Genomic DNA, 25,714 nt, shown 5'->3' on the forward strand with positions numbered 1-25,714 from the left:
CTTTGATTTTCATTTTTCAATTATAAGGAATATTTTCATAAAAATAACCATGCGTCTGCAAGGTTAGAGAACACATATTTTGTCACAAAAGCGGCAAAAGCGCTTAGAAACATTTAATTTTTCAATTTATTCAAAAAAGAGCGAATTATGTTCGATGAGGCTAGTGGAAGCCAAAAGACCAACCAAAAGGCTGAAGTATTCCTGTCGACAGCAGCTACCGTTACAGTAGAACACGATGCATCTTTGTTATTTTTTGCTTGACAGTCGCGTGCTCGTGCCGCGTTACATTCGCTCTGAAGTCTTCCTTGGCAATTTTACGGTTGAAGGTGGGTTTATTTTAGCTGAACTGGCAAGTGATGTATAATAGTCTACTTTTTAGGTCACGGAAGGATGAATAAATCGCGAAATCTGTCGATAAAGTGCCTTTCACGTTTCGCCGCAATTGTCACTACCGCGTCAAATGACATTTTAACGCATATATATGTAGAATGAGGAGCTGTTTAGGTATCCTTATTTGTTAGACTCCTATTGTGGAGTTTCAGCAACCCTATACTCAACCAACTATCCTCAAAGTCTACCTACCTTGACATAGCAGCTGCCACAGTATAGGTTGAGGTATGTGTGAGGCTGTACAGGGGGGTTCGCTCCCGTGCCTTCAGCATTACGAAAAATGGAAACAACCCGTGAGCAGCATCAGCGCTCGCGCACATGTTCAAAGAAAACAACGTGTAATGGACTGCTAACGACGGCCCTTTCCACCAATCAGCGTTCAGCATCTCGAGCGCTGATTGGCTGGTAGTAAACGCGTCATATGTGGGTCTCATTTTTTGCTATCGGTGAACGCGTTATTTAATACACAGTGGCCTATGGAGAATGGCACGCGGAAATGAAGGTCAGTGTTTTATTGCTTCGTACATGCGAATGGGGGCATTTGAGTGGCATTTGATACCATTTTCGAAATCTACAGTGAATTTCTGATCGACTCATGTATATATTTTTATGAATTTGACAGTATTAGTGCTACATAGTCGGTGTTTTATGTTGGTGTTGTTTCTCTCGACCTTAGTCTTTGACTTCAATCATATCTTTTCTCGAAAATGCTTGCCATAACCCGGTCTAAACTATATCTGTATAAAGGGAATATGTGTTGAATATGAGGAGAAAGTAGTAATGACCATTCTACCTATCAAACTGCCAGAAGGTGTGCTTGTAAGGTGATTGAAACTGCAGTACGGGTTGCAGATGTGGGTTTGACATTAGCATTGTTGTTGTAACCCCACTTGCTCTAATAAAATGGCAACATGGGGTTATGTACACACTATTGCACAGCCTGGTATCAAGCTGGTTGATATGTGGAGGATAATGAAAGCATAAAAACCTTTCTTAAGTGAATAGGAGCGTTGCGTCTTGTGACTTATGTCAAGTCATTTTAAATCAAATTGAAATGATTGTGATTGTAACTTTTACTTCAATTATTATTGCGAGTTTTGACCTATTTAATCATCAAGTTTTATGTGTACCAATGTCATATCCCTGTGTAATGTCTGTGCGGCTTTGTGCAGTGTGCGTGTCTTGAAACAAACCAATTTATTTTGTACCTTTTTGTACATCAACAAATGTATGTCAAAGGACAAAAATGTCATGTCTATTATCATTGACACTACTACAGCTAACTTTGCCCTTTATTCCTATCTTTCAGAGGCATTCAATTCAATCTGCTTTCCAGTGCAGTACCCAGGAGGCTGCAACTGAAACTCGCACAAAGGCAATCAAGTGTCACTTCATCAGCCTGCAGCAACAGCCCATCTGTAATCAAGATATGGATGAAGTGGCATAGAAGAACAACCAGTTCAAACATGAAAAGATGTATTTTGTTTTGGACTATTTCTTAGCATAACAGAACAGCACACTTGCTGCTTTTTATGTTTGCCCTGTGTGCAGTTTTAAATAATTTTAACTATGAAATGCTTTTGCCAACTCTTCTCTTTACATAAGCTTCATTTGTCATGCATGATGTAGGCATATTTCCCCTGGCACTTTGCAAACTTTTGTTATGGACATTGGTGCTACCTATATTAGATGATGCTTCAGATGTGTCCAGTAGTTGCAGGGAGAAGCGGAGTAGGACAGCTGATAGCCATTACCAAAAATATGTGCTTGTCTGCACTTCGGGCTGTTCCATCATATGCAACCTCTATTTACTTCCTTGAGTTGAAAACACCTCATCTTTTGTTTTTTTTCCTGTGTGGCCATTGTTTCCGTGGTGCTATAAACGTCAAGTTTGAAGTTGGTATCCAAGTGAGCAAAATGTGCATCATTTCAGTCCGTCTTGAATCATTCGTCTTGAATAATATCCCTAACTGACATCCTGTTATTTGTCCTGCAATGTCTGTGCCTGTGTCCGCCCTTACCTCCGGCTCCAGCCTCCAACCAGCCCTGCTGAGCTCTGTCGCCGGCGCGGTGTGTCGCAACGTGCTGTTTCTCCACTCCAGCCGACAGCTGCTAGGAATCGTCCTGTGCCATGCGCCATGCGACACAGCAATTGTAAGCTGCAGGTCACATTCGGACTGATTGGCCCCGCATATGTGCATCCGGCCGAGTGCTAGTCGATATCAGGGACGTTGGTCGGACTGTTGTGGCGGCGTGCATTGTGCCGGTTGAAGTTGTTGTATTTCTGTTAGTGAAAACCATTAATACATAACCATGGCCGCAGCCCAATGTTATTGTGGATTTCAGAGGGAGTGGCCAGTCAGGAGGGCCCCATGTGTTTATGGATCCAGTGTCCAGTGGGATTGGCTAAGATTTCCGGCGATTGATAAACGCTTCTATGATAGTAAACCTAGTCCTATTGAGTTATGAGGGGAGGTGACGTTAGGGACCTGACCTTACTAAACTCTTGTGAAAACACGATACATACGAGCGGTAAGAAACCGACAGCCATTCTTTCCGCCAACTGTCATCTTTCTGTGAAGGATTTCTTGACACTGAGTGTTCAGAAATTGCGTTGTTTTTGGACTGTGTAGAGGCTCACGAGCGACAACATAGCTCAACAACCTGACGTACCTTGAATATGCGACTTGTACCAGAAGATCCAGCTTGAGCAAAAGATTGGACATGTCAAATTTCAGCTCTTTAGCTCAAAAGAATTTTGAGCTGTCGTAAAAACCGTCAGTGTCGCACCATATCGCCTCCCCGCGCGGTCGGAAGGTAAAAGTTCGCCGGCTCTAACTAAACAAATAATCGTCTTATCGCAAATTCATTGACGGCGTTCGAAGCGTCGTTCAATTTACTTTCGAAACATATCCTAACATTAACATTTAACTGCCTAGCGCAATCTCCAACAAGCAAAAGTTCCATGCATTCATCTTCATACAGTGTTAGCGGCCGCCGGCCGCCGGCCGCTGACCCACATTCGCGTCATCAGGGAATGCCGCAACTAATTTATTGTTTCCAACTTTTTTCCCGGAGCGTTCTACCTGGTTTATATAGCCTTGGGCTGTACCCACAGATGGACTATGGAGTGGGCAGAAAGATGGTTTGTTCCATTGTGCAATGGATGAGTTACAGTTGTACCTGGCCTAGGGGAAGGTAATCTGTACACTCAGTACATATATCATATATCAATGTATGGGAAAGATTCAGGCTCAGCATCTGTGTCAGGACAGATGAGTAGTCTAGGTAGAGATATTATGCGAGTCAGGAAGCAACTTAGGTTAAATATTAACTAATCCTAAAATATGAAGGTGAATAGGAAACTCTGTCATGTTACAAGAGTTACCCTTAATTATGTATTATTAGTGATTATAGTAACCATTCACTTTTTATTTTCAGGTAGCTGAAAATGGCAGATCCTGATGGATCAACCAAGAAAAAAATATCCAGACCTGGCTTCAAGTTCGAAACAGGTTTCAGAATTGAGTTACTGGAGACAGGAGTATGGTATGGTATTTGTTTAAGTATGAATAATTAAGGCTGCTCGGCCCCTGCCCCCTAGCATCCTCACCCTAGAAAATGTCTGGCCCTGCCTTTAGAAAATGGACAGATTGGAGTTTCCCTTCTCCATGCTACATAGTTCTCTGGAACCTAATGGTGGGATGATAGAATAAGAGTTGTGCTTGGTACCAAAATACCAAGTAGTGTATGTGTTATGTTGTATTCAAACATTCAAGCTAAACTTGTTTCCTTTTTAGGTAGCTGCAATGTACCTATTGGTGCATCCCATTCAAATGCAGTTTTTTATTATTTATCAGTAATGAAAAAAGACTAGCAAGTGGTAAGCTCAGTAATATGTGTAGTCATTTTGCATCGCATCATCTCAATTATTTTTCCAGTGATTCAGAATGGTATATATTTTGAGATACCTGATATGTATCCCTCTGTTTATCCACTTGGGGTATGTTTGCATTTTCTCATTGGCATGAATCATGATGCATCATACATTTGCAGGTATACATGCAAAATTCTGCAAGTGGACTGGGAAAAGGAGCTAATTCTCATTCACTATGACCGGTGGTCTCACAAGTTTGATGAATGGGTGCCCATGTCATCACCAGACATCAGGCCTTGCAAGGATAAGGGCAGGCAGTGAGTAATGTGCATATATTTCTATTGCTCCATTTTAAAATAATTTAAATTGAGCTGGGCTCAATTACCAACTACCAGAGTGCTGCTGGCAGCATTTTATGGATGTTGATGTAAATAGGCATTTTTTGTTAATTACTCTCTTTGCTACCTACGTATTAACATGGATTAGGTATTCCTGGATTGGACACTCCGCCGATTTTCCGACCACCCGGCGGCGGCGGCGGATTTCCCGACGGCGAGGGCGCTGGCGTTATTTTAGCATTGCGGGCTATGGGCGGAGCGTGTCTTTTTGTATACTTTTGTCGTTTATTACTTACCTGTAACCGATTTTGATGAAAATTTTTGTGAACCTGGTAGAACAGGTGTTGAGGAATGTCATGGAAATATTCTTTTCCCAGTTTTGATATAAGAAGTTGCTTAAATTCTGCTGACAAGTGAGGGTTCGTGATTACAGCCGAAGAGCCAATGTTAGAATAAAGTGAAGTTTTATGCGATAACATGAAAATAAGTTGATATTTGTATTAAATCATCAATAGGAACTTGTTTGACTGCCGAGGAACGATGATATTTGATGATAAATTGCATCGGCAAGTCAAGAATACCGGCTCAGTTTATGGGCATCAGGTAATGATTCCGTATGTGATAGTGACTAAATGGAGCCATAATAATTATAAGAAAGAACTTAAAATATGTGTGAAGTCTCTTAAATCGTGTCTTATGAGCTAAAGTTCGCTAATTTCGCCATCCATTACCGCGTTTTTAGCACGCACGCCAATGCGGCGGCCGCCGGCGCACTCGCCGCCGATGTTTCGGAGCTCCGCCACCAGGGCGGCCGCTTGGTCGCCGGCGCTAGTGTTGGGGAATAGGGAGTGTCCTATCCAGGAATACTTCATCCATGGTATTAATGTGTGATTATGGGACTGACATGCCAGAGTACTGTTAACGCCAAATGTATTACAATGTGGCTAGTGACTCAATGGCATACGAAATCAGATAAAATTAAGTGTCTGCAATGTTTGGTTCCCCCTGACTGCTTACAGTCATGGTATGTTAGTATCTTACATTACCTTGCCCACTGTGTGGGGGGGGGGAGGGGAGGCGCCGTGCCTTTAACCCGCCCGTCTTTACCTGTCTGACCATTTGTCGACGCTCGCCAGGCGGCAGGACAGTAAGAAACACTTTCGCGTGCGTGAGGACGTGTTCGCAGTGTGGTCGGACGGCCGCCGCTACCCGGGATCCATTCAGGCCGTACTCCCTAACGGTAAGGCGGTGGTCTGCGGCTGTGTAGCACATCACAAGGCATAGCGCATTCTGTAGCACAGGGCTACATAAGACTTAAACGCAAACGTACGGAAATGTTTCCCGGACATTTGCAGACCGCGTGTGCACTGTGCAAAAACCATTAATGACTGCAGTTGGAGTAGAGTTTTCGCTCGTCGATAATAGAATCTTTAGCTCCTTGGTGCACCGAGCGTAATAGCAACCTTGCTACATTTCATTGCATACCTAATGCATAGTTTTTACAGCATCAAATGATCAAAGTTGTTAGGTCGGAAAAGACTCGTACCATTTTCATCCAGCACATATCGCGGTAACTTGGCCGATGCATCCACTGTCTGCACGTTTTACGATGGCCGTCTCAGCTGACCCAGCGAATTGCCTCCCGTTCTCAGACACATACCAGGTCATGTTCTTTGACGGCTTCATGAAGAAGCTCAAGTCGAAACAGCTGAGCAAGTGGACCCGGGAGAACGAGCAGCGGTTCGGCGCGGCCACCGGGCCGGGCCGGTCGGCGCTGCCCGCTCTGCCCAACACTCCAACGGCCATCGCCGGTCCGAGTGGCATCCCCGTGCCGCCGCCGGCCCCCGCCGGCTTCGTGCCCGAGGTGCTGGACACCAAGCGGAAGCGGAAGACCAATCCGATCGTCGAGGAACTCCTCGGACCGAAGCGGGCCCGTCGTCAGATGCGGGAGGAGTCCGAGAGCCGCCATCGCAGCCCGTCGGGCGCCCCGTCCACCGGCAGTGCGGCCAGCACGCCGGGCGGCAGCAGCAGGAAACAGAGCTGGGCCATCAGCTCGCGGGAGGACGCCGACGGCGACTCGGCCGACACGGGCTCCGAGTGGGACTCGATGCCAGAGGAGGAGGAACAGGAGGAGGAGGGTGCGGAGTATGTGGAGGACACCGGAGATGAGGAGGCGGAGGGAGAGGGAGAGGAGGAAGAAGAGGCCGGGAGCGGAGAGGAGGAGTCGGTCTACAGCGAGTCGGTGCTCTCCCTAGATGGTGAGTGGGAGAGTTTCGTCGGTGGTTCTAGGGTGACGCTTGAGCATTTGGTTGTGTACCTAGGTACTGCGTTCATGTTCTTGAGTACTTGTGCAATGTTCATGTCCATTAAAAAGACCGTGTTTTAGGTTGCTTATTGCATTCCGAACGCGTTTATGTGCGCGAGATCTTTAGTTTGTTCCAGCCTCACTATGCAGTGACGATGCATTATCTTCTTACGCGCTGACATAACGGCTCCCAGTTTCTTCACCAGAGCCTCCCTCCGCCGACAGACACTGCCAGCTCCAGTTACCGGTCCGCCTCTCCACCGGCGCCCACTCCCTCTCCCGCCGCGGCGCCGCCCAGCCCCGCCGACCCGACCGCCGAGCACGACCTGCCGCCCGGCTGGCGACGCGTGCTCACACCGCGCACACAGACCAACCGGCTGGACATCACGCTGTTCGCGCCGGACGGCACCCGGTTCCGGTCGCGGGCGGAACTGGAGCGGTTCGTGCAGCGGACCGGAGCCACACACCTGGAGCCCAGCGTCATGTTCCGCAGGCCGCCGCGATCAGGTGAGACGGGGGACCGTTTCGTGTCAGAGGGAAGCGGAGGTGGCGATCAATGGGAAAGTACTCGATGCCTGAGGAAGTCGCCAGACTCCACATGTGAAATTGGGATTGCTGAATTTGCTTTTACTCAGGGAGACGGGACTTGGGAATTTGCTTAAAAACGGGCTTGATGTGCAGGACTTACCCACCCATCGTGATGGAATGTAATTGATGGAATCTTGATGTTTTTTTTTCTAAATCACTGCTCTTCATATTGCTCTATGTCTGCTGTTAATCCCTGCCGGGCTGCATGTCTAGACTGTTCAAATGCCGTGCTCTCGCCTGACCGGATGACCTGCCGCAGAGACGGCGGGTCGCCGTCGTCGCCAGTCACCGCCGCGGTCCGTCGGCCGGCCGTCCTTCACCTCCTCTATGTCTGTACCGTCGGGCGGTCCACCAGAGGGCGGCGGCCGGCCGCCCCTGACCTCCACCCCGAGCCTGCCCGGCCCCGCCGCCCGCGGCATGTATGTGGCAGCGACCGGCACCCAGAAGAAACTGCCGCTCGGCTGGGCACGTGAGTTGATTGGGCGGTGATGCTTTGCGGCGGGGGCGCCTATGTTGTTGAGTTCATCGACAGTCATGGACAGTCATGAATGAATTGGCTCGATGGGACAGAGGCAGAGATAAAGGGATAATGAGATATGAGTCATTACGAGGGGCGTTCAAAAAGTTCCCGGCCTAACCATGAAGGAGTTGGAATTTCGGCCTGCAACGCGGTGTGTTCAATGATGTGTTATTGGGATGTCCACTTACATAGCCATTAACCAATCTGCCCTGTGATTGGTTCAGGCTGCTAATTAATCGTAACATAGTTTGCCATTCCCGGTCAGAATGGGCGACGCCCAGAAGAGAACAGTGATTTGGTTCATGTGTTGCAGAAAAATGCACCAAACGTTATTCACCGAAAGCTAGTGCCAACACATGTTGAGGTTTGTCGTTCTTACAGTAGCGTCAAAAAGTGGTTATCTCTGTTCAATTTTGGTCAACAGATCATTAATGGTCACCCCCACACTGGGCAGCCATCAACAGCATTGACTCAAGAAAATATGAAAAATAAGCACTTCTTTGTGAAAAATGACAAATGTGCTGGTCTGTGTTAAGTGAATACACTGAGACGTAGAACTTCGTTAAATTTTCATGTATTATCGATTTCTTGTGAACAAAAGTTTCGTCCTGAAACATAGGTAAACCCGATGAGTCACATAAAACGCATAAGAAGATATCTCGCGGAGAAATTATCAGCTCAATTCACGAACCAATTATATACAAAGAAAATATAAAAAGAGCCGAATAAAACAATTAAAGTACTCACTACAGTGCGCCAATTTCTTGCTATTCCTGAATTTCCTAAATTTCCACTTTTATGATCAACAAAATATTTCACATTACAAGAATTTAGTGCACCAGCTCGCGCGGAGTTTGGATGTGGTCCACTGACGATCGCGAATCTATCAAATTCACGATACACTCCCCCCGCCAGTGTCCGATTGGTTCACGAATTTCAAGAGTGAGATGAGACGATTTATTATCCATTTGATCACGATGTTCGATCTTCTCCAGTATTCGTTGTCAGCTGATCGTGTCTTGGGCCTCCGAGTCGTAATACTCCTCGTGCTACTTCTGCTGGACGGGTCTTCGATTCTTTCGGTTTGTCGTCTACATAATAAATGCATTTTCGTATCGAGTCTATAACTGTTCGGATTTGCTTCGCATGTCATCGCAAGCAGTCGTTTTCGTATCAAATTTGGCACCTTTGCGTTTGTGTTCGATCCAAATAGTCCAATTACTGTACAGTCCTTGATCTTGCAGTTTATTTCTATCGAAATATATTGTGTCTCTATGCCGATATTGGTCGCATCATGTCTTCCCCGTGTTATTGCTTTCATTAAACAATCAACATAGCAGTTTTCTTCGGAATTTCGTTTTTTGCACTTGTCTATAATTGCAAGGCTGACTACACCATTGAGTCGGTTTCGTGAGCGAAATGTTGTGAGAGCGTAGCGGTCGGCGTTGGCTCGGTTTTCTTCAAAGTCGATGTCGGTTCGTGTTTCGGTTCGTTTCAGATATTGATGTGTATGTTGGTCGCCACAGTTTCGGAGATGTATTGACTTGTGAATTTTAAGGATGTCAGCGGTAACCGGGTATTCACGAGGTCGCGGGAGATTGTGGTGCAAACCGTTCGTGCAATCTGGTAGGTCGCCATCTATCTTTCCGTGGTCGGGTTTTTGTCCTTTGTCTTTTGTCAGTTCCTTTTCCGTTGATCCTAGTTCTTCTATGTTCATATGAAGTGGCGTCTTGACGTTAGTTTCGTCGGGGTCAGATCTTATTGCACATGTCGCTCGTCTATCTTCGTTTTTCCTTTCAAAAGAGCCTCTGACGCATAACCCAAATTGATTTTCAAGGAGTTGGCTATTCCCGACGGTTCTTACGACTGTAGGCATGATGGCACAAGAGTCCACGCCTATTAGCATGTCGATCTTGCCTTTCGGTTTCGCGATTACCGATGCGTCAATCTCTGGAAAGTGACTTTGAATTTGTTTTGCGTCGAGCTGATTTAAATTTGCGGTAATCTCATCAATTTCGTATGCTGGAACTGTCCAAATTTTCCCTTTCAGGTCTTCTAGCGGAACATCTACTTTTTTGCTGTCGAGAGACGTGTGGTCATCTCCAACTTTTACTATAGAAAGTGTTGTATTTTTACCCTTTATCCCCAGTCTTTGGGTCGCACGACGAGTAATGAGTGAAACACTGGCACCCGAGTCCCACACTTTTTTGCTGTCGAGAGACGTGTGGTCATCTCCAACTTTTACTATAGAAAGTGTTGTATTTTTACCCTTTATCCCCAGTCTTTGGGTCGCACGACGAGTAATGAGTGAAACACTGGCACCCGAGTCCCACATGACATTGATGCGCTGATTTTTACATTGGATCGCGTTGACTGCCAAGATAGGACGATCTTCATTGCCGAGGACATTGTGTACTTCGTTGTTTTGATTTACAGCCGTATCTGCATATAATTTTCGATGAAATAATGGATGATGTCGTTTACCACAAATTTGGCCTTCCTCGAATACCGAACATTGGCTAGAATTCAGACAATTTTTGGCGATGTGTCTGCTAGTTTTCAGACACTTAAAACATGCTCCTGCTTGCTTTGCAACTTCAGACCGTTCTGCCACCGACATTTCTAGGAATTTTGCACAAAATTCCACTGAGTGGCTGGGCGTCTTATGAATCCAGCACCACGATCGAGATTCCGGAGATCGATGATTTTGAGTGCTACCCGACGCATAATTTACAACTTCTTGCTTTATGTTTGATGATGACGTTTCTTGGGCTGGATTTGCTAAAGTGTGATGAACATTTCTCGCTTTTTCGGTTCGGATGTCTTGTTCGGTATATTCTATGACTCGTTTTTCTCGAAGAAGATAATTTAGAAGGCGTTCAAACATACCATTTGATACATCAGTTGAATCCACTAACAAAATCCATTCCCGTTTTTGGGTGGGCGGCAACAATTTTTCGACCATACTGATCATTGCGATAGTATCCATCTCTTCGGTTAAATTTGTACGTTTCAAATCGAGCCAACATCTTTCGATTGTGTCGACCATCCTAACGAACTTCTTTGTGTCACCCTCTTGAACCGGTTTTATCGACGTGATGTCGTATATAATAGAATCCACGAACTTCCGAGGATTTCCAAAGACATTGTCTAATCTTTGAAACATTTGGTCATAATCATCGGCAACTCCCTTTACGGTCTGCAAAGCCGATCCTAACAAACAAGATCGAAGGGCATAAGCGTCTTTGCCATACGCAGGTTCCATAAGTCTCTTGAAATCGTGTTTGAAATTTGCGTACTCTCGAATGTCGCCCGTAAACCGAGGAGCATCTAGAGCCTTTACTTGAATTTGCCTTGAAGAAGAGGAATTTTCTGAGACATGAGAGGCGTGAATTGCTCGAATTTCGTCCAAAGTCGATTCTACTACTTTCATATACTCGTCACATTCCTGCAATAGGCTGTCGAGAACACCGTGCGATGCGTATTCGTTAATCGTTTCGATGAGTCGATCGTTCGCCTTATCTAATTCTTGAAAGCTAGCGCGAATGTCATCGAATTTATCCTTTAACACTGCGAAGGGTTGCTGGTGATGGCTTAACTCTTTAAAAGCGTTGCATTTTCTCGAGAACTTACTTTTTGCGCTGGCTCGAGCTCGTTTCGTCTTTCCAATCGGTTCCATAATAATGTCTTCATTTGCCTTCATTGTTTAAAGTTTCAAGAAATTTCTAGTAATCAAGCAAAGTAAATTCAAATATTCAAGTAATTTTCAATCATTGTTCTTAATAGCTTGTAGACGAAATGTTAAGTGAATACACTGAGACGTAGAACTTCGTTAAATTTTCATGTATTATCGATTTCTTGTGAACAAAAGTTTCGTCCTGAAACATAGGTAAACCCGATGAGTCACATAAAACGCATAAGAAGATATCTCGCGGAGAAATTATCAGCTCAATTCACGAACCAATTATATACAAAGAAAATATAAAAAGAGCCGAATAAAACAATTAAAGTACTCACTACAGTGCGCCAATTTCTTGCTATTCCTGAATTTCCTAAATTTCCACTGTTATGATCAACAAAATATTTCACATTACAAGAATTTAGTGCACCAGCTCGCGCGGAGTTTGGATGTGGTCCACTGACGATCGCGAATCTATCAAATTCACGATACAGTCTGGAACAACGCAGCAGAAGCGGAGGTGTCTATCAGGTTCCTCAAAGCCATTCTTCGATAGCGTATTAATATGTTTAAGATCTCTGCAAGATGCATCCCCCTTTGCTGACTCCAGAGGAAAGGCAAACTCGAAAGGAGGCGTAACGCGAAAATTTTGGCCCCTATATCGAAGATCCAAAAGAGTTCATTGAACTACTTGTTACCGTGGAGGGATTGTGGGTGTCACACGTTGACCCTAAGGGCGTGAACGAGTTGCACAAGTGGAAGCACACTGAGTAAAGGCCACCAAATGTGTGCGACGTGTCTAAATCAGACGGCAAGGTGACAGTGGTTGCATTTTGGGATGCTGGCGGGGCTCTGCCCGTCAACTTTCCAAAACAGGGGCGCACAATTAATGATGAATACTACACCTCCCTTCGGTAACAGTAGCGAGCAGCATATATCAAGGAGAGACTAGGGAAGCTGACTTAAAGTGTGCACCTGATCCAGGACCACGCACCAGCACACATGAGCAGGGTGACGATCAGCGAAGCAGTGAGCTGTGGCCTCGAGTTGTTGTCACAGCCACTTTTTTATCCGTACCTTGCACCCTCAGGTTGTCACCTCTTCCCCAACACAAGGAAATTGCTTAGCAGTGGCAACTTCGCTGACAGCAAGGAGACAAAAGCAGCCGTCTTGGACGTGCCAGATGCGTTCAAAACCCACTTGGCTGTGGAGACCCAGGGGCCTCTCGCGAAGCGCTGCGCGAAATGTTTTTGTCTTAACGCTGGTTATTTGACTAAATGAACATTTTTGGTCTAATAAGTCGACGTCGTATCTCTACTCCTTCATGGTCGGGCCGAGAACTTTTTGAACGCCCCTCGTAGATGGGGGCTTTATTGTTTGTCGTCCAGATGATAAGGATACAAACTTAAAACTTTGATACTTTTTATACGACTTACATGCTTCTGTCTGACTTTTTGTGCCGCGGTTAGACGTGACCAATGGATTATTTTGCCACTAGAGTAAAATGAAAGCCTCGCTTCGAGACACTTCCATTACTGTTCTAGCTGTCCTGCAAGGTTCTTTCTCATTTACATCCTAGTTGATGGCTCCGGGTTGGTACCAGTTACGATTTTTCGACTACCGACCGCTGCTGCTGAGACTCTGACCGTCTTATGTGCGTGTCTCCACCAGTGGAGCCGATAATCGATAAACCAGCAGAGCCGGAGCAGCAGGACTTCACGTGTGTCGACCGAGACTGCAACAAAAAGTTCCGCAACGAGAGTCTGCTTCAGGTGGGTAGGGGCTGTCTATCGTGTTCTCTGGCCCTCGTGGAGGAAAGGATGTCGTGAGATAGTAGCACCTGGTGGCTGGTGATGGGGAAGGATGTACAGCGATGACCCTGTCACCGGTCCGGGGCTTGTAACCTTCTTGTTCGGTGCGGGCTGTATTTCATCAGGACTACAGCCGTTACAGGATTACTCAGTACACAGCGATATTGAGTATATTATAATGTACATCTGGATGTTTATATGACCCAATTTTTATTGTGATAATAAGCGTGTTTTGTTCTGTGCTCCCCGCAGATGCACATCAAGCACTACCACCCGGAGCTGCGGCACTTGGTGAACGCCCGGTCGGCGAGTGTGGTGCGCCGCGCTGAGTCGCGCACCATGCAGAGCCAGCTCAGCGCCGAGGGCGCCGGCGGCGGCGGCGTCCCGTCGCCCCGGCTGCCGCTGGCCCGGCTCCGCTCAGTGGGCGAGTCGGCACAGAGCCGGGAGCGGCGGCGCGGCAGCAGCGGCGAGCGCGCCTGGCCGCCCGAGCCGGCGCCGCGCTCCCCGCCCCCGCGGCCCGACTCGCCGCTGCTGTCGGTGACCAGCGCCGTGCCGCCGACCGACGATCCCAAACTGCTGGCCGAGCCAGTGGTGTCTGTCCGCTCGGACGTGAGTCAGCTGGCGGCGCTGCACCACGCCCGCTCCGTCTCCTCCGAGCGGCAGCGCAGTCGCAGCTTCCGGCGGCCGCGCCGCAGGCAGAACACCTCTGAAGAGGCGCCGGCGCAGCTCCCAGACTTTATCCAGATCGTGGAGCAGGAGGGCCTGCACAAATCCTCTGCGCGCCGGCCGCTGGGCCGTCTCCCACGCCGGCCGACCGACTCGGGGGAGAGCGGTCGCCTCCTCTCCTATACCTCTCTGGAGGAGGTGGGCTCGCCTAGCTCGCCGGCGCCGTCGGCTACTTCAACGCGCGACGCCGACGCCGGGGCCGATGAGGACCTGATGAGTGAGCCGGACAAGCTAGAACACCACGAGGTGATCAGGTGTTCGTGTGGCCATCAGGAGGAGGACGGTCTGATGATCCAGTGTGAGCTGTGTCTGGCCTGGCAGCACGGTGTCTGTCTCGGTATAGACACGGACGACGAGGTGCCGTCGCGGTACGTGTGCGCCACGTGCCGGCACCCGTGGCGCGTGCGGCACACGCAGCGCTACGTGTGGGACCAGCAGCTGTTCCGGGACGGCGCGCTGCTGCGCCTGCCGTTCGGCGGCGCCGACCCGGCGCTGGAGCGCGCCCAGGCGGTGATGCGCGCTGCCTGCGACCTCACGGCTAACGTGCTCAGCTTGCAGGCTGTGATGCGCAGTCTGAGGACAAAGCTGGCCATCGCCAGTGACCTCAACCACCCCAAACTGTACCTGTGGGCGCGCCCCTGGTCTCCGCCTCCGGAGCAGAGCGGCGACCAATCAGAGACTATAACCGGGGGAGAGAACCAATCACAGGCAGTCACCAAACCCGACGACCAATTGGAGTCGACGTCAACCGCCGACAGCCAATCAACTCTCGCGCCGGGCGGGATCTACCAATCAGATCAGACGACTCCGGCGGCTGACCAATCAGAGTCACTGCTGGCCGCTGCCCTGGAGAGTCCCGCTCTTCTGGCGGCGGTGAACTCGGCGGCCGCGGAGCTGACGGCCGCCCCAGCCGGTCTGGACACCAACACAGCCTCGGAGCCGGGGGAGCTGAACGGCGCCGGACCGGAGACGGACCCGCTGGCCACCCTGTCCTCGGACCAGAAGGCGCTTCTGACAGCCTCGCTGGCTGCGGTCAGTGATGCGGTGAAGGATGCTGAGGGTACCTCGGCGGGCGATGGTGCGGCGGCAGAGGTGCCGGTGACTTCTGAGGCTACACCCGCACCGACTGTCAGTAGCGGGGAAATAGCGCCCCCGGCGAGCGGCAGCGGGGAGACGACGGCACCAGCTGCTGGCAGCGGGGAGAAGGCAGTCCCATCGACTGACAGCGGAGAGACAGCGACCGGCAGCGGAGAGACGACAGACGCAGTGACCGACAGCGGGCAGACGGCTGCCCCACCGGCTGCCAGCGCGGAGACACCGGCCGACAGCGCCCCACCTACCGACAGCGGGGAGGCAGAGACCGCGCCGGCGTCCGAGCCTCTGGAGGAGACCGATGACCCGCTGTCTGGCGTGCTGGACGCCATTGTGGGCCTGCTGCCGTCTCAGAGTGACCTCGATCAGCTGATGGACGGACCCGTCACCGAGCCGACGCCAGCGCCGCCAGGTGGGTGCCCGGGGACGGGGGAACTGACAGTGCGGAGGTGTATCAGTTTTGAGGTTGACCTTAACATCACCGGATATTGTAATTGAGTGTTTCTAAAGAGTAGTGAATAGTGACTTAAATTACCGATAACGACAAGGGTCTGGGCCCTGGGTGATTGCTGAGAACGAACGGCAGTGAGACCCCTTTTCCGCGACAGACTGTGTATAAGAATACACAGAAGGTGATTTTGGAGAAGGTGATTTTGACCGAATAGAAAGAAATGATAGAACGCGGTAGAACCTCTTCAAATGCAGTGTAAATTTACCGCGCCGTCCAGGGGTGTGTGATTCCTCACCAACTTGTAACTTCAAAGTCTGTATTGACTGTTTGACGACGTTCCGCCCCATCGCTGACCGATGGCTCCTCTGTGCCCCCCACAGCGGCGCCGGTGGGCGAGGCGCGGATCGACCCGGCCACCTGTCAGGTGAACCTGCTGCAGCACGTGACGCAGATGCAGACGGCGCTGATGACCAGGATGGACGTCATCGAGGGACACGTGGATGGTGAGTGATGACAGCGGCCGGCGCCGTCACCCCTCACCCTCCGCCGCCGCTGCCGGCGCCGGTCATTTTACTGTGGTTTTACGAGTCGAGAATTTTTTTAACGTTTGCTGAGTGTTAGATGGAGATATAGCCGTGTCTTGTCTTGTTTCGGAATTGTCGTTTCCACTTACCTATCTGCTATTTAACGTGCTCTCGACTTTCCTGGTACACTTGGTAGTTGGTACTTACTTGCACTTGATTTACCGGTGTTCCTGACAATACACATTGCATTGCATATAGACACTGACGTGGTGTTTCCCTATCCCCGGCCCTAGAGTCTTGACATGCTATGTCCCTATTATCTTACCTCACATCTGGGATTTTTGCGCTTCTGGCCCAACACTTGGCATGCAGTATCCCTGACCTAAACCCTTACCTGTAGTGGCCTGGATCTTTGACAGATTCCGAATCCACTGTGTCCCTGACCTAGACGCTGAGCTGCCGTATTTCCAACCCCTGACTGGTCGTGTCGTGTCCCTACCTCTAACCTAACTTCTACTAACCAAACGTGACCCTGATCCAGTGCTGGAAATGAGGCCGCTTTCTGGTCCCGGCCTTTTATTCTCCGGGTGGGTTATCCCCGTCTAGCGCTTAGCCTTTCGGGACCCGCTCAGAGCCGCGGTTGTTTTCGCCGCTCGGCCCTTTCGAGATGCAAAGTTGATAGTTACACGAAGTTTATTTGGGGCCTCTGAAAATGCGAATTCGAAATTAATCGATTTTATAAAACATTTTTCTTTCATCTACATGCATACATTTAACCCGCGCCCTGCTGGGGGTCCTGGATTTCCACGCCCTGCTGGGGGGGGTGTTTGAACACCCCCCCCCCCTTCTAACTCGGCTCCTGGGCCACGTAGCGATACGGGGAAGGCGGCGTTCGAAAGAGCGTCAAAAATAATGAGGAAATCACTTCGGTCAATTTTTTGGTCAGGTCAAAGGTCAGGTCACCAGAGGTCATTGAAGGCAAAATTTCGCCGATTTCCAGGTCGAATGTCGACAATTTCCAAGAAGCCAACGCATAACTCGGGAACCAATAGAACTACAGCGCCGCGGAAAAGCGCATTCGATAGCCCTATTAACGCCCTTTCTGAGTAATTTTCTCAGATTTAACCTAACGTCAACGGTTTTGCCTGCAGGGGGCAAAAACTGCAAAAATAGCCGATTTTTTCGGAAACAGTTTTTCTGCAATAACTTTTGACCCAAGCATTATACGAGCTTACTTTTACCGGCATCGCGTTCCTCTCGTCAAGACGCATCGAATGAACTATAACTTGACCTTGAAAGGTCAACTTGAAAATTTGACCTCAGGTCAAGGTCATGACCTGACCGGAAAGGGTCATGTTGCATATCAGTCGATCCGTATCGTCGAACTGAACACATCTAAGGCGTTTTCATCGCTCTAGCATGCCTCTATCAAAAGTTATTTGCGAAAAACTGTTAGATACCATTCGTGACCTAAGATGACCTCAGGGCATAAACAGGGGTCACGGACACCATTTTCATGTTCAGTGTGTCTAAACCACTTGTAATTCAGTGTTTAGGAGTGTTTATAATGTCTTTCGTCCAAAAGAGGCGCATTTCAATTTTCTCCCATTGACTTATAATGGGGAGGTCGCAAAATTGACCTGACCTTAGGTCATCGATATCAAAATTCTGAGATATACATTTTGTACATGCTATTGCTCTTAGCAATCGCTGAAAGTTTCAAAGCGATCGGTCACTCGGTGTAGCTATGACAGACATTGAAACTTTTTATGGGGTGAGGTCACTTCAAGTGACCTGGTGACCTGACCTTGAATGACCTTGGTCTGAAATTTTCACAACATGTGTAGAATTGATGTGTGATAAGGTGTACCAAAAACGGCGGCGCTCCGCGCCGCCGTTTTTTGAGATATTCGCGAAAAACCACAAGGGGGGGGGTGTTCAAACACCCCCCCCCCCAGCAGGGCGCGGGTTAACAGTATCTCCAGACTAAGCTGGTTTGGCTGGCCCTAAATAAGCTTCGTGTGACTATTAACCCGCGCCCTGCTGGGGGGGGTGTTTGAACACCCCCCTTGTGGTTTTTCGCGAATATCTCAAAAACGGCGGCGCAAATAAGCTTCGTGTGACTATTAACCCGCGCCCTGCTGGGGGGTGTGTTTGAACACCCCCCTTGTGGTTTTTCGCGAATATCTCAAAAACGGCGGCGCGGAGCGCCGCCGTTTTTGGTACACCTTATCATACATCAATTCTACACATGTTGTGAAAATTTCAGACCAAGGTCATTCAAGGTCAGGTCACCAGGTCACTTGAAGTGACCTCACCTCATAAAAAGTTTCAATGTCTGTCATAGCTACACCGAGTGACCGATCGCTTTGAAACTTCCAGCGATTGCTAAGAGCAATAGCATGTACAAAATGTATGTCTCAGAATTTTGATATCGATGACCTAAGGTCAGGTCAATTTTGCGACCTCCCCATTATAAGTCAATGGGAGAAAATGGAAATGCGCCTCTTTTGGACGAAAGACATTATAAACACTCCCAAACACTGAATTACAAGTGGTTTAGACACACTGAACATGAAAATGGTATCCGTGACCCCTGTTTATGCCCTGAGGTCATCTTAGGTCACGAATGGATCTTAGGTCACGAATGGTATCTAACAGTTTTTCGCAAATAACTTTTGATAGAGGCATACTAGAGCGATGAAAACGCCTTAGATGTGTTCAGCTCGACGATACGGATCGACTGATATGCAACATGACCCTTTCCGGTCAGGTCATGACCTTGACCTGAGGTCAAATTTTCAAGTTGACCTTTCAAGGTCAAGTTATAGTTCATTCGATGCGTCTTGACGAGAGGAACACGATGCCGGTAAAAGTAAGCTCGTACAAGGCTTGGGTCAAAAGTTATTGCAGAAAAACTGTTTCCGAAAAAAATCGGCTATTTTTGCAGTTTTTGCCCCCTGCAGGCAAAACCGTTGACGTTAGGTCAAATCTGAGGGAATTACTCAGAAAGGGCGTTAATAGGGCTATCGAATGCGCTTTTCTGCGGCGCTGTAGCTCTATTGGTTCCCGAGTTATGCGTTGGCTTCTTGGAAATTGTCGACATTCGACCTGGAAATCGGCGAAATTTTGCCTTCAATGACCTCTGGTGACCTGACCTTTGACCTGACCAAAAAATTGACCGAAGTGATTTCCTCATTATTTTTGACGCTCTTTCGAACGCCACCTTCCGCGTATCGCTACGTGGCCCAGGAGCCGAGTTAGAAGGGGGGGGTGTTCAAACACCCCCCCCCCCCCCACCCCCAGCAGGGCGTGGAAATCCAGGACCCCCAGCAGGGCGCGGGTTAACTTTGCATCTCGACTGGGGCGAACGGCGAAAACAACCGCGACCCTGAGTGGGTCCCGAAAGGCTAAACGCTGGACGGAGATAATCCACCCGGAGAACACCGGGACCAGAAAGCGGCCTCATTTCCAGCACTGCCCTGATCTCTGACCAGTCCAGCCTCTAACACCTGGCGGGTCGTGACCCTGACCCCGACCTCTGGTGTATCTGACCCCGCCTCCGTCCGGCAGCGCTGGAGAAGGTGGCAGAGCTGGAGCCGGACTGGGAGAAACAGCAGCCACAGGTGTGCCGAGCCATGCTCCACTCAGTGATGAGGGACGTGCGTCTACTGGAGCGGCTCGGCCGACTCAGCTGACCGACCCGGGCCCCTCTGTGACGTCACGGTGACGTCATCAGGGGGTCAGGCGCCGCGGGCGAGGTGTTTCGGGGGCGTGGTTATTTTTTGCGTGGGATGCTGAGTGAGGAATGGAGTGCCGTCAGCTGACTTCGATCGGCCAGGACTAAGCGATAGTGGTTGAATGTTGTTGAAGCCTTTTTGTCGTGTTTAGCGTTCTAAACTGAGCGCATCGCTTATCAAATAAGATTAGGCGAGCAAATATCGTCCGGCACTCGCAGTACAAACCTTTGTGTACCGATATTAGTCATGTTTGCGTAACATTGCGAACAAAGCAGATCGCATGGTTCAGCCCGATTCATTGTGCTTTTCCAATAAATAATGAAACCGCTATAATGTCTCATATGTGTTAGTGGAACTTGTCAGCTCAGCTAGGGGTTTACAAGTTATAATGAAGCTCTTCAAACATCGCAGTATCAATTCGCAACTCAAGACCCCTGGTGGAAGTCAACAAGCCAGCTCGCCTATGAAAACAGGAAAGCGTGGATTACTTGGCTAGCCACTGTTGACATGTATCGGCGGATATGACGACGATGTCTGCTGCTAAATGAAGTCGTGAGGCCAATTTTACCAACAGAAAAATAGCCACCTGCCGGATTTTTTGCCTGAAGACCGCTTTACATGCGGACAGTAAGTGCGATGGACACGTAAGCGGATAGGGCTTTACCGCTTACGCTCCGTATGTGAAGCGGTCTTTAGGCAAAAAATTCCGGCAGGCGGCTATTTTTCTATTGGTAAAACTGGCCAGTGGTTGAGAAATACGCACTTCTCCGCCGATCACAGCTTCTAAATTCCTTCCCAACCTTCAAACACCTGCCAGAGAAACTGCATGAGCTGGTCTAGAAAACAAAATGGGTTTTATTTGGTATCTCTCAATAGATGACGTACTGGTTTGCCTGCCGCTATGGACAACCACGCGAATAAGGCGTGAAGATATAGACAACATGCCACGCTCACATACATCTGAGACCAGGAAACGCGGGGCCAAAGAATCACAACGAAATAATTCGGACATGTAGAACCAGACCGAAGGTAGAGTCGCTTAGCGATTATCAATGTCGTCAAAATACACACGTGCTGTCATATTAGCAGACATTTAGCGGGGAGCGTACATGTGATCAATTATACGCCAAGCAGTTCATAGCGTCACGCGTTGTAGGAACGGGACACCAATACATAATACATGTCAGAGGACAGGCAATTTTGTTTAGGGTCCACAGACCATTTCGGTGCACGATTTCTCAATACACCTGTGGTGGGCATGCTGATTTGAGAAGAGCGATCAAATTTACAACACTGCAACAACCAAACTGAAAACATGGAACGCTAAAGGGGAATGAACGGTGGTTCCGCAAAACAAAACACCAACGCACAGGATCTACCATCGACGAAGCGGATTCTAACAATAAGATCAAGTTATAATGTGGTCAAGCTTGATATAGGAGTCCCCGGCAGTCGAAGATCCCGTAACTACACTATCCACACGGTTGGAACACCGCCCGCTTCCCGACGCGGGATTACTAGGAGCCCTGGGCACCACCCCATGCACTCATGCAGCCTCATCTCTCCTTGCGGCCCGAAATAGGGAAAACTCTGACACCTTATCACAGGATGTCCAGAGCACATTTCACAAGATGCTAGACAGGATCTCTTTAGCGCTTTCGGATAGCTTGTCAGGGAACTTGATGTCGAATGTAACGATCAGGTCTCCGCGCCGGTTCGGCTCCTTGGGGTAGGGCAGACCGCGGCCGAGCAGGCGGCGCGTGGTGGTCGGCTTGATGACCTCTTTGGACAGGTCGAGTGGCACCTTCTCTCCGGTCAGCGTGGGGATCATCACGGTGGTGCCGCACAGCGCGTCCTTCAGCGTCACCGGACACGCGTACTTGATGTTGGACTCGTCCCGCTTGAACACCGCGTGGGACTTGTCGCGGATGATGAAGACCACGTCGGCGGGAATTTTGCCGTGCCCCTGGTCTCCCTCGCGCTGGAATGTGATCTTGGTGCCGGCCTTCCAGCCGGGCCGGACGTTGATGGCCAGCACCTTGTCCTCTCGGTTCAGCGACTGGCCGTCGGGGCTGAGCACCTTCCGCGAGATCTTCATCTTTTTGGTGCAGCCCTTGGCGATGTCCTCCAGCGCCACGTAGAGGTCGTGCTCGAGCGCCGGGTCCTGTTGCTGACGCGCCTGCTGACGCTGCTGCTTCGGCGGCGGGCCCGTGTGGAACGACTGGGAGCGGAACGTGCTGGGCCGCGGGCCGAACGGACCGCCGCCGTCTCCGGCGTCCATCTCCTCGTCGAAAATGACGCCGCTGCCGCCCATGCCCTGTGTGAAAATGGTCTCGAACGGGTTGTTGGTGCCGAAGAACTGGGCGAAGGTGGCGCGCGGGTCGCCGTGGTACGCGTAGGTGAAGCCCTGGCCTCCACCCATGCCGCCCATGCCACCCGGCTGGCCCATCCCTCCGCCGCCGCCGCCGCCGCCGCCGCCCATATTCCCCTTAAGACCCTCCTCTCCATACTTGTCAAAGATCTCCTTCTTTGTTTTATCACTCAGAATTTCATAGGCTTCAGCGATGTCTTTAAACTTTTCTTCAGCACCCGGAGACTTGTTTTTGTCTGGATGGAACTTCAGTGCCATTTTTCGGTAGGCCTTTTTGATTTCATCATCGGAAGCATTACGTCCGATGCCCAGCACCTTGTAGAAGTCTTTTCCCATGTCTTCCGCTCTGAAAGAAGCACTTCTATGTGCTATTCCTGAAACAATTTAAAGAGAATTAGGATACCATTTGAATTCAGATGGCCCTGAAAGGACTTCTAACAAAAACCAGGAATACGATGTAGATGCTTCTTAAAAAGATACATGGATCAACTGATTTCCATTCTGATTTCCTGATTTCCATTCCATCAAACAATTATTTCCATCATTGTTTGACCTTGTAATGTAACTGTGTGATTTAGAGCCGCCAGTGCATTGTGCACCAAAAAACGTTCTTATGTCTTATTTTTTCATTTGAATGCTAGGATGCATGGAACAGGTGAATTTTTCTTATTTCCGCCCACTCCAGCCGTTGATTGGCTGATCAATTTTTAGATCTTTGCCTCGTACCTAGTTTCCCAACTGATACCAACGACTGAAACCACAGTCACACATCACTTCTGCAGTGGACTGTACCTACCTATTAAATGAATAAAAACAGAAATAGTGATTGCCTCCTTATGCACCATTTTGATTTAAACTTTAAAGTAAAAAAAAACCTGAAGAAATTTGCAAAACAAAAACAAAAAGAAAGAACATATCCTACGAAGGTTGAAAAGTGAGAAGAAGAACACACATCAATACTTATTACTTACAATACTTTTACAGAAAACATATATGAGTTACACGCAACCACAGGCTGAGTCAGGCCACGGTATATAGAGAACTGAGTCAGGCAAGGTTAGGTAGTAGGTACCAACCAGCTGTCATGTTACAACTTACATAAAGGTAAGGTTAAGCCAGATTAGATTAGGTTGTCATTTCAGCATTGAGGGTACCATATGTTTTGCATTAGATGATCATACAAACAAGCTTCTAGGCTGATACAATACAATCAGGGCCTCGTCTAAGGAATTTTCACTGGGGGGGGGGCGGGGGCAGAGACTGAAGGACCCAAACCTAGGGTACCCCCAAATCCTGTTTTCTCACCGGATTTAGGCCACTTGTTTTTCGTCACAGCCCTGAGACCATTATTTTTTTTTTAACAAAAAAAAAACAAACAAAAAACAAAAAAGAGCCATGCTCGTATAGGGGGGGGGGGGGGTCGAACGGACCCCCCCCCCCCCCCGGTTTTTCACGAATAACTCACGTAAAAGCGGCTGACCGCGACGACACATTCAGTACCCTCGCGTTAGTCAATTTTACACCTACTCTGAAAATGTCATGACCCTGACCGTAATGACCTTTGACCTGTGACTTCTTTTCGAGACCATATTTGGCCGGAATCGCGATTCGGCGTATGTCGGCTCGCATTAGACGCGCGTTTGCAGTCTTTTCGTGGTTTCAAGCGTTCAAACATGGAATATGATATTGCTCCCATGCATTAGGGTAGGCGTCAAGGCCACCGCGAGGTCAGGTCAGGTCATTGGCTTTTGATGACTTCGGTTCACTTTTTCGAGTTTTACATGATTCTAGGCCAGTTTTTGGAGCTGAATTCGAATTTAGCAACCATTTGAACATTTACGAAGTAGTTTTGGTGCCTTCGTAACATGTTGCGAAGCTGTCGGAGCCAGAGGCGGTTGCCACCTACTACGAATACCCGGCAAAACCCTTACTGGTTGACTTGACCTGACCTGACCCGACCTGGCCTAAATGCATGAAGACATTATCTGTGATAATTAACTAACATGATATTCGTGATCAGCACCCCGAAAAAACATAGCAGCCACCCTTTACCACGTTGTAACAGGTCCCGCGATTTTCCCGACTTTAGACCGAAGATTAAGGCCTTAAAATGAGGCATCATCGGCTTCCTCTCGTGACGGGCAACACGGTGGTTTTCTCCGCGAAGCTCTAGCTCGATCAGGGGCGAAACGGCAAGGGGCAAGGTAGAACGCCCCCCCCCCCATACGTTCGCGGCTGGAAAAACACTAATACGGGCGAGAGTTAAGATTAATGTGTTACCCCCTCACATTGCCCCACCAGACAGTGCTAAACATATTTATCCGTGTTGGGCCGTGGGCGTTTGATTGAGTGGGAGGGGGGGGCGGGGCACAAACACGAGTTGGGTCACTGGCAGCTGCCAATTGACAATTTGCTACTTGAATCACAGTAGCAAAATCACAGAATCACAGTGAGTACTCAGGTCTATAAATCACAAAACTCTGGCTTTTCCCGTAGTCATGGAGCATGAACAGTTTTTGAACAAATAATTTAACGTTTCTCGTTAAATCCGTATAAGACTCCTAACAAAAACGCATTGCATAGAAGGTAATTTTGTGAGAAGTTCACGTTTTGACTGGGGGGGCAAATGTTGGCCACTGGGGGGGCAATCCGCTCGACTGGGGAGGCAATTGCCCCCCCAGTTAACATGTTAGACGAGGCCCTGAATACAATGGTTTGTGACAATATGGTGTGGTGTTTATTCAATTTTGAGCATGGGGTGCAAAAGGGGATTTAACAAAAACAATAAAATGCACCGACCTTATATTCAAAATCTTCAGGCCAAGGTAGCCTCAGGCACTAGCAAGCTCTCAAAAGTAGTCAAGTTGAGTCAAGTCCAGAAACCCATATGATTTCAGCCTGAGCCCAAACGACTGAATTTGAATTGAATTTATTGAACTCAGACGAACAGGGTGGAAAAATCTTGAATTGACGAATAACGCTTATTCTCTGTTCACCATGCATCGCGATCGCAGCATTTGACTAACCAGCATCGTCTATTTTTAGCAAAATTTCAACATATGCGGCTGTTAGTGCTTTTGAACAAAAATGAATGAAACAGCTACACTTCTATTTGTCGCATATCTGTTACTACCAGATTAAAAATTTCCTTGAAGAAAATTCCCTTACGCATGTTACAGTATTAGGCACACGAGGCCAGCATTGCTGCATTGCATTGCATGAGCCGCAATAAGAACTAGAAGCATGAATCGAATATCTTGATATATGCTAAACATAGGGGTGGGCAAACGGAAATACAGCTA

General features: G+C 48.7%; 3 protein-coding genes across 4 annotated transcripts; 1 reads left to right on the forward strand and 2 right to left on the reverse strand.

Moving 5' to 3' along the window:
• The first annotated feature begins 249 nt into the window (after window positions 1–249).
• LOC122387192 lies at window positions 250–20,368 on the forward strand. The gene is made up of 11 exons (XM_043377125.1): window positions 250–326; window positions 3,832–3,939; window positions 4,447–4,584; window positions 5,742–5,845; window positions 6,258–6,863; window positions 7,136–7,417; window positions 7,758–7,967; window positions 13,369–13,469; window positions 13,761–15,738; window positions 16,158–16,280; window positions 19,875–20,368. Exons 2-11 carry the CDS (start codon window positions 3,842–3,844, stop codon window positions 19,997–19,999), a joined length of 3,765 nt encoding a protein of 1,254 aa, XP_043233060.1. The 5' UTR covers window positions 250–326; window positions 3,832–3,841; the 3' UTR covers window positions 20,000–20,368.
• Window positions 8,577–12,162, reverse strand: LOC122387194. Of its 2 annotated transcripts, none has more exons than XR_006257514.1 (2): window positions 11,652–12,162; window positions 8,577–8,626 (listed from the first exon to the last, which is right to left on the reverse strand). XR_006257514.1 is itself a non-coding variant. In XM_043377126.1 (2 exons), exon 1 carries the CDS (start codon window positions 9,922–9,924, stop codon window positions 8,911–8,913), a length of 1,014 nt encoding a protein of 337 aa, XP_043233061.1. In that variant the 5' UTR covers window positions 9,925–10,116; the 3' UTR covers window positions 8,577–8,626; window positions 8,766–8,910. The 2 variants fall into 2 exon arrangements, 1 of the variants encoding a protein (XP_043233061.1); XM_043377126.1 differs by lacking the exon at window positions 11,652–12,162 and adding an exon at window positions 8,766–10,116.
• Window positions 20,369–20,876: 508 nt separating the features above from the next.
• On the reverse strand, window positions 20,877–25,404 carry LOC122387195 (dnaJ protein homolog 1-like). Its single transcript, XM_043377127.1, has 2 exons — window positions 25,212–25,404; window positions 20,877–22,786 (listed from the first exon to the last, which is right to left on the reverse strand). Exon 2 carries the CDS (start codon window positions 22,746–22,748, stop codon window positions 21,666–21,668), a length of 1,083 nt encoding a protein of 360 aa, XP_043233062.1. The 5' UTR covers window positions 22,749–22,786; window positions 25,212–25,404; the 3' UTR covers window positions 20,877–21,665.
• Window positions 25,405–25,714: the final 310 nt, after the last annotated feature.

The sequence above is a fragment of the Amphibalanus amphitrite genome, unplaced genomic scaffold, assembly GCF_019059575.1.
Source record: "Amphibalanus amphitrite isolate SeventyFive unplaced genomic scaffold, NRLGWU_Aamphi_draft 000276F_arrow, whole genome shotgun sequence".
Lineage (NCBI taxonomy): Eukaryota > Metazoa > Arthropoda > Thecostraca > Balanomorpha > Balanidae > Amphibalanus > Amphibalanus amphitrite.

Excerpts from the sequence above, each read along its gene's own strand:
- LOC122387192 (XM_043377125.1), top strand. The coding sequence starts at position 3,842 with ATGGCAGATCCTGATGGATCAACCAAGAAAAAAATATCCAGACCTGGC. Across the intron at positions 13,470-13,760 it reads GCAACGAGAGTCTGCTTCAG|ATGCACATCAAGCACTACCA; the intron begins GTGGGTAGGGGC and ends TGCTCCCCGCAG. Across the intron at positions 15,739-16,157 it reads GCCGACGCCAGCGCCGCCAG|CGGCGCCGGTGGGCGAGGCG; the intron begins GTGGGTGCCCGG and ends TGCCCCCCACAG.
- LOC122387195 (XM_043377127.1), bottom strand. The coding sequence starts at position 22,748 with ATGGGAAAAGACTTCTACAAGGTGCTGGGCATCGGACGTAATGCTTCC.
- LOC122387194 (XM_043377126.1), bottom strand. The coding sequence starts at position 9,924 with ATGCTAATAGGCGTGGACTCTTGTGCCATCATGCCTACAGTCGTAAGA.